The sequence below is a fragment of the Patella vulgata genome, chromosome 6, assembly GCF_932274485.2.
Source record: "Patella vulgata chromosome 6, xgPatVulg1.2, whole genome shotgun sequence".
NCBI classification, from domain to species: Eukaryota; Metazoa; Mollusca; class Gastropoda; family Patellidae; genus Patella; species Patella vulgata.
Window position 1 is genome coordinate 58,893,136 of NC_065884.2, and position 10,530 is coordinate 58,903,665.

At 35.4% G+C, this 10,530-nt stretch overlaps 1 protein-coding gene across 1 annotated transcript in view; it reads right to left on the reverse strand.

Annotated features, from left to right (window-relative positions):
- LOC130013170 (uncharacterized) overlaps window positions 1-9,387 on the reverse strand; it is a 31,783-nt gene extending 22,396 nt beyond the window's left edge. Inside the window, exons 1-11 of the mRNA XM_056101851.1 lie at window positions 9,321-9,387; window positions 8,258-8,339; window positions 7,320-7,537; window positions 6,057-6,258; window positions 5,585-5,734; window positions 4,689-4,831; window positions 3,594-3,819; window positions 3,187-3,330; window positions 2,402-2,548; window positions 1,476-1,582; window positions 85-283 (exon numbers count right to left, since the gene is read on the reverse strand). Coding sequence (XP_055957826.1) covers window positions 85-283; window positions 1,476-1,582; window positions 2,402-2,548; window positions 3,187-3,330; window positions 3,594-3,819; window positions 4,689-4,831; window positions 5,585-5,734; window positions 6,057-6,258; window positions 7,320-7,537; window positions 8,258-8,339; window positions 9,321-9,362 — 1,660 coding nt within the window. The 5' untranslated portion in view covers window positions 9,363-9,387. The remainder of the gene's footprint in view (window positions 1-84; window positions 284-1,475; window positions 1,583-2,401; window positions 2,549-3,186; window positions 3,331-3,593; window positions 3,820-4,688; window positions 4,832-5,584; window positions 5,735-6,056; window positions 6,259-7,319; window positions 7,538-8,257; window positions 8,340-9,320) is intronic.
- Between the last annotated feature and the right edge of the window lie 1,143 nt (window positions 9,388-10,530).

A 10,530-nucleotide genomic window follows, 5' to 3' on the forward strand; every position in this document is an offset into this window, starting at 1 on the left:
CTCATGATCTAACTCGCACCGGTGAAAGAATTGTATAAAATCAACTGTCTTGTAAAAATATTTTAAATATTATAATACACTTACCTTTAGCTTTGTAAAGAGCTTTAAGAACAACTGGCCAATCTTGGCTTGATGCATTAAAATTTTCTGACATATTGAACTTCCCAATGCCAACAGGCTGACCATTAAAGGAATAACTGGATTCAAAGGATGTGAAATCTGACTGATTATATGTCTGGTAAATAAACTGACCAATACGATTGCTTGTAGAGGCCCAATCTGTCTGGTTAAAGAGAAAAATAAAATACAATCTATTACTGCGGAGAGAGAGAGAAATGGGGTTTGACGTCCACTCGACACATACTAGGTCATTTCGGGACTAACACATGGTTCAATTTTATTTATTTTTTAGCAGTGGGAGGAAACCAGAGTACCAGGAGAAAACCCACGAGGTTGGACAGGCGACCCAACTCCTTGCCATAGTATTACTGTGGACAAGGAGTGAGAGAGAAAATGGGGTTTAATGTCCACTCGACACAAACTATGACACGTTTTGGGCCCAATATATGGTTAGGGTTCTTTAGCAGTGAGAGGAAACTGGAGAACCCAGAGAAAATCCATTAGGTTGGACAGGCGATCCTACTCCTTGTCACATAGAAGTGTGGGATTGAAACCATGACACTTGAATCTATGACAGACCTTATGATCTAAAGTGATCACATTAGATCATTCGGTCACCCAGCCTCCCATGTGTACAAGGGATGGTAGATAAAAGAAAGGATTGGAGATCACCATCTTGTTAACACTTTTTTTGGGTCATTCAAAGAGTAATACAATGTTGACTACACAGTAGTGTATCTTGTCTCTGCTGCCCTTCCCTCCCCCTGTGACAAAATTTACAACACAATATACAGCAAATTAAAAAAGCATTTTTTTCCTTCTATGGTTTCTTGCAGAAAAATAAATGAAATGAAATGAAATGGGGTTTAACATCCTACTATTCTGCTCCAAACTGGGCTAATGAAGACGGGCATACACCATACAGTGTGCTATGAGGGAAATTTTGCCTGGACGGCAGCACTACAGCCTACGCTTATATCAAATTCCAACAGTCAAGGGATCTTTTATGAGCATGCCAATGTGTACACGGGACCTCGGTTTTTCATGTCATCCAAATTACTAGACAGCTGTCCTTGTCAGGCCCTCTGTCTTGTACCACTGACAAGGGGGAACCACGCCGGAAAATCTGGATGAACTTTCTTGGCCAATGCAGGGATCGAACACCCGACCTCCAGACTAGCGAGCCAGCACCTTACCCATTTCGCCACCGTGACCCCCCCCCCCCCCCCTGCAGAAAATTAACTCTTTTTCATCGCGGACCAAAAGTGCTCTGCCTCAGTTACAAAGTAGCCACCTGAATACACATTCAACAATAACTGCCATTATTTAATTATAATTACAAGTCATCAACATACCCCTGTTATAGGATCAACTAGAGATATTATACAACCATCTTTATCAAATTGAAACTTAAAACCATTCTCACATTTCTGTACATCTGATATTGAAGCTGTTACATAACCTACAAATAAAACAAATTCCGCATAAAACTTGATTCCATTAAGGGATAAGGCTAACAGAAAAAAAAAACAGTTTTTAAATTCAAAATCTATAGAATTTGTGGAGATAATTAAATTGGTTGTAGAGATATTATGTACTCAAGTTTTTCATACTTTTCCCCAAAATTACGCTTTACTTTGGGAACAAATTTATTTGTTTGTCTTTTTTTTTTAAAGCTGGTTTTCCTGTACTTTCTTGTAACTAATTGAACTATTTTCAAGGTCTGTGGGGTGAAAAACGCCACTTCTAAAATTGTTTATTGGCGGAAGGGGTATTGAAAAATTGGATTCTGATAAAGGAGTGGGATTTCATAAAATAAATATATTTGCTAAGGCTATGACAAAGACATACATGTTGGTGGTGGGGGTGATTTGAACTACAAATGGTACCACACTGACACATCAACCTGTTTCTATTAACACAAGATCTACTTGATTTAATGATTGTTGTGCACCTTTTAAAGATGGTTGACATCAAAAACATATCATGAGTTTGAATTATACCAAAATTTCCCCCAAAGTTTCTTGAATATTGGAACAGCAAAGGGAGATAATAAAATGGAGGGTTTTTTTTTCAAAATTTTACTCCTGCTTTATGTAATTAATTTTTATGGTATGCAAAAACAAAAATCTAATTAAAAGCCCAAATTTTGTCCTTTATATATTTATAAAGCTTTTGATGGACACAAGAGATTAACCACTTTGAAAATATTAATTTTGATCTAGAAACTTGCTCTGTACTGGATAAAATTTTATTCTGGAGTAATGAAATATTTTCTTACCATTTAAATCAGGTTTCTGTGCTTTGATCATGCTGAATTCTTTCTTTACAGCCTCTACCAGTGGATGATCACCCAGAGTTTCTAATGATAGATAGGTAAATTCTCGCTGTTCTGTCCACGAGTTAATACTCACTTTATAATTAATAGCTATAACAATAAAAAACTTGTAAATATACATTTGACACAATCGTCATAATTTGTCAGGAATTTTCAAGTGGTTGGAATAATAACTTGATTATCTTAAATAGCTATAATACCTAGCGAATGGTTTGAATGCATCCGATTGTTTGAAAATATATAATAGATCAAAATTCAAACAATCAAACAGAAATATAAGGCCATTAGACTATTTTAACCCAAAATATTAAATTGAAGCGAAAGGTGACATCTGCTTTATCTTTGTCACAGTTTGGTTCAATGCTAGAGAAACTAATTTTGTCCTGAACAGCAGCATTTCTGCAGAATTCCTACTGTCATGGGTTCCCTCAATTAAAAGTTAGTGTATACAAGGATGTACTGTGCCTTGTTTTTACATCCCATTCATTCCACCAGGCAACACTGTACTTGTGTCAGCCTTGCATGTGGAAACCAGGCTCGATAAATTCTGAGGGTCTTCTCAGCCATGTAAGGATTGGAAGTTTGGCCATTACAGTCGAGAGGGATCCTAAAAAAATGTTGTTTTTTTTCCCTGCAATATTAATTGTTATCTATCAAATAACTGTTACTGTAAAAAAAACAAAAAAAACCCTAAAGCATTCATAAATTACCTACAACAACCTACTTACGTTTTTCTTTAAGTTGTGTATTAAAATTTTGGTTGGACCAGTTAACACCATCAAATAGTGAATCAATACCCCATGTATGTTCTCCTAATTTGGTCATTATTATACTGCTGTTATAAAATACTTTATCAATTACAGAACATGGTCCTAAAATAAAAACACAATAAAACATAAGTTGCCAGCAACAAACCATGCCCATAAGCAACTAAGTCACCTACAGCCAGTCCCAGATTTATCAATTACAGAACATGGTCCTAAAATAAAAACACAATAAAACATAAGTTGCCAGCAACAAACCATGCCCATCAGCAACTAAGTCACCTACAGCCAGTCCCAGATTTATTTACTTTAGTTTGGTAAAGATAGTTGCTTGGGGGAGAATTATTTTATAGATTTCATGAACATTTTACCTTGTTCAATACATTGTGTACGTAATCTAGAATAGGCTCGCATTTCAGCTATTTTTCTAGGATCTGAACCTGGTCCTTGTATCCATGTGTCCCCTATTTCCTTGGTTACCACAGGAAGCTGTGATTTTATAGGCTGAACAGCTTCAACAAATTCATCAAAAGTTGATGCCTGAACAACAGCGTTAGGAAATTGACCACGAGCTATTTCATAATTCGTAAGTATTTCCTGAATATAAAAAGAAAGAAAGATTGAAGATAAATAATTGATATTGATAAATGAAATTAGTTTATTGTTCTGGTTAACAAGTGAAGCACCAATATAGGCCTACAGCTTCAAATGGTTGACTGAAACTACAATAAAGAGTTCTAGAGTTTACTACACAGAGCAATCTGGTTAAAATACAGATCCTATTTCGTTTCGCTTTTATAGTTCAAAATTTCGTTTTACTTGTCATTACTACACTTGGATCTGGAAGAGTTGTTATTTAACTCGTGTTCTGAATGGTGTCAGGAATAAGCCAATGAAACGGTCTGTTATGGCAAGCTTTAGGTGTGTTTTTTACGGAACTGTGGGTAATCCACTAGTAACATCAATACTGATTGGTTAATCAAATGTCTGACGTCATAAGGTCATAAGTCGGTCTTTTGACCCCTGACGTGACCTATCGCTATAACTTGTCAGATCTTCATGTAGTGTAGGCCATCGAAAGTATAAAAAAACGAAACGAAATATAGATCTGTATTTTAATCAGATTGTACACAGAGCATCAAATTGTTGACAATAAAGGTTCTAAAAGACTTCCAACTCTCTATGTATATTATGCCCTGTCCGTAGGTTTGTCTTGTGTTAATTGTTCTGTGTGTGGTGCAGTTGCTCTGACCTTACATCATAAATATATACCATAGAAGAATTAACAAATTTATTCACCAATATATATCTGGGATTTCTCGTTTAAATAAAGTATCAGTGATTTTACTGATAAATACTGTTTAATTGATGTGGGAAAGCAACTTGAATTGGGTCATATATGATCCTGATTAGCCAACCTCTTTCAATGGCTGGCTATAATGTTAAACAGATCAGTTTTTACTTACAGAGATATTAACTGGAGGGCCACTATTATCAGTTCTAAATGCAAAACACATAACTTCTGGGAAACCAGGAAACATAACACAGTCTTGTTTGGACATTCCACCTGGTTTGCCGGGCCCAGTACCTGGCGCTTGTGGGTAGCCACCTAGAACAAAAATATAAATACAGTTATTCATCTTCTGACATCAGATATTTATAATACAAAGGTAGTAATGATTAATAAAAACTTTATCAACTGCTACAATTTCTCAAGATTTTCTTCTTCCATACTGGGTTGTAAAGAGTAGGCATGAAGTTATCAGTAAGAGGTCTATGAGGTAAAGAAATGAAATGAAATGAAATGGGGTTTAACGTCCCACTGTTCTGCTTCGAACTGGGCTAATGAAGATGGGCATACAAATTTTGCCCAGACAGCATCACTACGGCCTACTCAAATATCAAATTCCAACTGCCAAGGGATCTTTTACGTGCACACCAATGTGAACACGGGACCTCAGTTTTTCATCCTATCCAAACGACTAGACAGCTGTTCTTGTCAGGCCCGCCGTCCTGCACGACTGACAAGGGGGAAACCACGTCAGAAAATCCTGATGAATTTTCTCAGCCAATGCAGGGATTGAACATGCGACCTCCAGGCAAGTGAGCCAGCGTCTTACCCACTTAACCACTGTGGCTCCCCTGAGTTATAGATGATCTGCAGATGTAATATAAACACACTCCAAAACTACCACAATTAAAGTATTTGTACTAAGCAGTCTTGAGTTAATCAAATATAATATTCAATATTATAACAATTAAAATCCCCCCCCCCCCCCCTTCCCCAAATTTGTTTTGGGAAAAATAAAATTGTTCATGTGAAATTTTTACTTACACAAAATTATGTATTATCCAATTTTACCTGGGTGCCACATGGCTATAAGACTTTTGTTCTGATACTGCCAGTTAAAGATGTCAGGAACACCGGGTGGAGCCGACATAGGATTAACACCAACAGTTATTGCCACTATACCTTTACTAGCAAATATTGGTAATAGAGCCTTTGACATACCTACAAAAATATAATAACAAGTCATCAATCAGGCTTTCACTTCAAGATTTTACCAGCCAGTAACTTTATGGCATATTTTGTCACAGATTAGCATGCTATTCTTTTAAAAGAATATGAGTATTTTTAACATTATCCGTCAATCTTGAGATAGGCCACGGTTTATTCACATACCTGGCCCCTTTTCTATCGAAGCAACAGACTTGGAATAAACTCAAACATACTTTAAGTCCAAAGTTAACACAACTAGGCATTTTCTGACTAAAACTAAAAATAAGAATGTTCGACTCAGGAGAAAATCAGATCAAAGGTTAAAAACAATTACCAGGTACATCTCGTTGGCTTACTGTTTTATATTTTCGTTGTATCTTAAACATTTCATCCAGATCATCTGATAATTGTAAACTGAACTCTATTAATGATCTGTCCATCATCTCATACTGCATGTTCATTGGTCCAGCATGCCATGTGATATCACCACGAGCAACCGCTCCATAAAAATTCTGCAAATCTTTTGCTGATGGACACTGTCAATGAAATCAATATTTTTTAAAAACAAAAATAATTGTTGAACACATAAATTTGTCCTTTAAAAAGGTTTGGAGATAAAGTATACATAGGCTTGAAAATAATCTTGAAATTTTACCAGACAATTAATTTCGTCATTTTGTTTACGGCAAATTTGGTAGAAATATCTCATAAAATATAATTATTTGTAGCCTTGTCTAAATTTAAATTCTATTACTTGAACATATATGCAGAGAAAAGGAACAATAAAAATGAATCTAGTGAAAATTTCATTCAAATTACTTTATTTTGTACTAAGTTATGACTGTCTGAAGATGCGGCGTAGATGGCTTATTATCGAGACTAATTCTCGATTTTCTGTTTTATCATTAAATGTTTAAATCTTGCGAGTGTTAAAATCCATCCACTGACCTAGAGAGTTGATTTTGGGCTTGTTGTGTGAATTAATGTCTAAATAGTAATATGATTTGAAGACCTGCAATAGGTAGATTTAGATCTTACATCATGCATCTTTAAAGACAATACAGGTAATATGTACAAAAAATCCTTGGCTGTAAAGAGAGTTGAAACATTTTGCCCACTGTTAGACTGATGTCCCTTGCCTCAATCCCAAAATAAATAGATGACACATATTAATTAATTGCATGTATTTCTTTTTATAAAGCATCAAGCAACCAAACTGCTTATGTATACTTAGACTATGCAGAAATTGCTCATGATGGAATTTAGTTAGGGTTTCGATGTAATGAAACTATACACCAAGTTTCAACACTCTTCTACAATTAGAATCAAAGTTGACCCCCAAAGCATTGACATTTACCAATTAAATTGCTTTTCTCAGCCAAGCCTTAGACCAAAATGCTCATCATCAAGCTCAGTCAAAACATTTACCCAATGAACATTCTACATCAAATATTGTGTTCCAAAGTTTCATGATTGAAAATTTTACATCAATTGGATGGAGACTAAGAGAGTAATTGTAATTGAAAGTCTTGACTAATTCCGAACAACCTCGTGCGAACAGACAGTCTGTAAGTATGGTTATTTATAAGATGATTACCTGAAGCAATATACCAGACAGGTTTAAGTTTGGTGGACAATTGACGTACATCTGTACAAGCCATGGATGTGTAGTGTAGATAAATCTCTCTCTATAACCCAGACCAATCAAGGTCTCACTCAGTTTAATAGCTCGTGGAAAATATACTTGAAAATATTTGTTGAGAACATTGTTGACTAATCCTCTCTCTTTTCCACCTAATCCATCATATCCAACATCTACAATAAATATTTCAAATCTCTATTTTAAACTTAAATGACATGGGGTTTAACATTTCACTTTTCTGCAATGACTGGGCTAATGAAGAAGGGCATTCATCATATAGTGCGCTATTAGGGAAATTTTGAGCGGACAGCATCCTACAACCTACTATTATAACGAATTTCTACTGGCAGTGTGTACACAAGACCTCATTTTTTTGTCCCAACTGACAGGGAACTCTCTCGACCAACACCGGCTGGTTGGTAAGCCAACTCCTTACTCACTGAACCACCGCGGCTCTCCTGAAATGCTTAAACTAAGGCTCTCATTGTCATTATGGTCATTTGAAGTGGTGAAATGAAATGAAATTTAACGTCCCACTGTTCTGCTCCGACTGGGCTAATGAAGACGGCATACGCCATTCAATGTGCTATGGGGGAAATTTTGTCCCGATAGCGGCACTACGGCCTACTCTTATTTCGAATTCCAACTGTCAAGGGATCTTTTACGTGCACGCCAATGTGTACACAGGATCTCAGTGTTTCGTCCCATCCAAAAGATCATTTGAAGTGGTAGTGAAATTGACTTGCTGTAAAACTTACCCATCATTCAATTTACATGTCATAAAATTAGAACATAAAAAAAGTTAGGAGATACTGAAAAATACTACTACCGGTACCATACATTTAGAAATCTGACTTAGGCCTATATTAAGTTAACCATCGGATTCAACTTACCCAAATGATTCATAAATATTAGATGAATCTTCTTGATTTCAGTGGTGTTGACATTTTGATTTCCATAAGATGAAACACTGGCCTAAAAGGGTAAAACTTACATTAACTTGCAATAAGGCACCTGTTAAAAAGTCTAAGGGTTGGGCGGCAAAATGGATAATGCACTTTGGATCATAAGGTCTGTCATTGTGTCAAGTGGCGTGGTTTCGATTACCCACTTGTGATAACCTCATGGGTTTTCTTTGGGTCCTCCAGTTTCCTCCCACTGCTAAAGACCCCTATGCACAAGTGAATTATTGAAATATAATTGAACCATAAGTTAGTCCCAAAATGATCTATATTAAATCCCTTTTCTCTCTCTCTGTTACAAAGTCAGGCACCATATCAGGCTTTGTTAGACAATACCTTTGATGCCTGTCATTTTGTCTGGCACAGATTTGTCCATTATCTCTCTCTTGTAGGCCTATCTAGTATGTCATTACATGTAAACATAGTCCACTTGAGCTGACTATATGATGATCATCGAGCTGACGGTATATCAATATCAGAGCGACTTGACCAAAGTCTTATCATATTATTGCAAACTTATAAGCCAGATTGCATGTTTTTTCTACACCGGACAATTTTAGAGTAATTCTTGTGACTGGTGTAGGAAATTGACATATGAAATAGAGATTTAGCAATAAATGGGACCTCAAAGGCTTTTACATCACTTGTGTGCTCGACTTGTTGAGCTTCTCAAATTTTTGTCTATAAAGTACACTTGGTACACTCATGTTTTTTGGCATATGAATTTTGCATTTGGGAATTCTAGACACTAGATGCTCATATTTTATAAATGTCTTTTATGTCAGTCATTATCAGAATTTGTATACTATTGGTTTATATATTGATATTCCTTTCGTATTAATTGAATTTCTCTTCGAGAAAGTGGTCATTGTTTGTAACTTCTAATGAGCAAAGAACAGCTATCTATAGATATAATTCAGTGCAGTACATATATCAGAGTCCATAAAAAAATATTTTATAGCACATATACAAAATCAAACAAAAAGTTATTTACAATTGAACATAAAATAAAAACGAGAATCCACTGAACAGTCATCTTCTGTTTACAAGGGTCACGTGAACTTCTTAATTGGAGTTATTTCCCCTTAACAACACTTCTGACTGCAGACTTTTCTTGCTATTTGCGAATTTTTAACGAGAACATGCCTTTAAGTCTCTTATTCCGTCGCCAAATGTCAAGTAATTGATGGTTATTATTCTAATATTGGCCGTCAATGTTAAATTCAAGTAATTTTATTTGGCAGAAGTTAAAAAAACGAGATGATGTGACTTTTGGTCATTGTCACAATAATTATCTCCCCTTGTCATATAAGGAAAAAGTTGTGATTTTTGTATGTTTCAACAAAAGATTCCCTTTTGTTGAGTTTTGCTGATTTTTCAAATACGTAATTTGGGTGTTTCCCATGGAATTGTTAAGTTCCATAAATTTCACTTGTTTGAATTCTATTTAATAATTCAAACTCACGGCACCTTTCGACAAATCAGGTGGTTTTCTTTCTTTTACAATTTTTGGATGCCTACTTGTAGCCTACATCAAGCAAGATGATCCTGATAAAAATGAAAAGAAAATAAACCCATCCACTACTCACATTACCGGTACTTGTAGATATATGCACAAGGAATAAAGACTAAATAAGTTCAGGTAAGATAAGGGGAAAAAATGGTGTTAATTTCTAAAGAGAGAGAGAGAGAGAGAGAGATGGGGTTTAACGTCCACTCGACACAAACTAGGTAATTTCGGGACTAACACATGGTTCAATTTTATTTCAATAATTGCTTGACTCAATGACAGACTGTATGATACAGCGCACGGTAATTTCTAAAATTGCTTCCAATATTAAAGGTGCCGTTAATGAAATCATTGAATATATATGGACACAAAAGCTATATTATTTTGGATTGTGATACTCTCTTCCCAATGACAGTGGAACGAATACAATAACTCCACTATGTATCAGCTCATCTAAATTGTAATCTCTTTCCAACAACTAATTAAATTTTTCTGAGAATTTGCCAATGCAGCATCTAACATCCAAATCTCTGTTGATTGTGCAATATATTCGATAGACAGACCTACAGGTAGGATCTAGAAGATCTGGACATATAAAATCCTGAATATTCTTCTTTGCTTTAGAAAACTTGTCAGTTCATTTGTGTGGCTACATGTTTACCACAACAAGAAAAGTAAAAAAAAATAAAAAAAA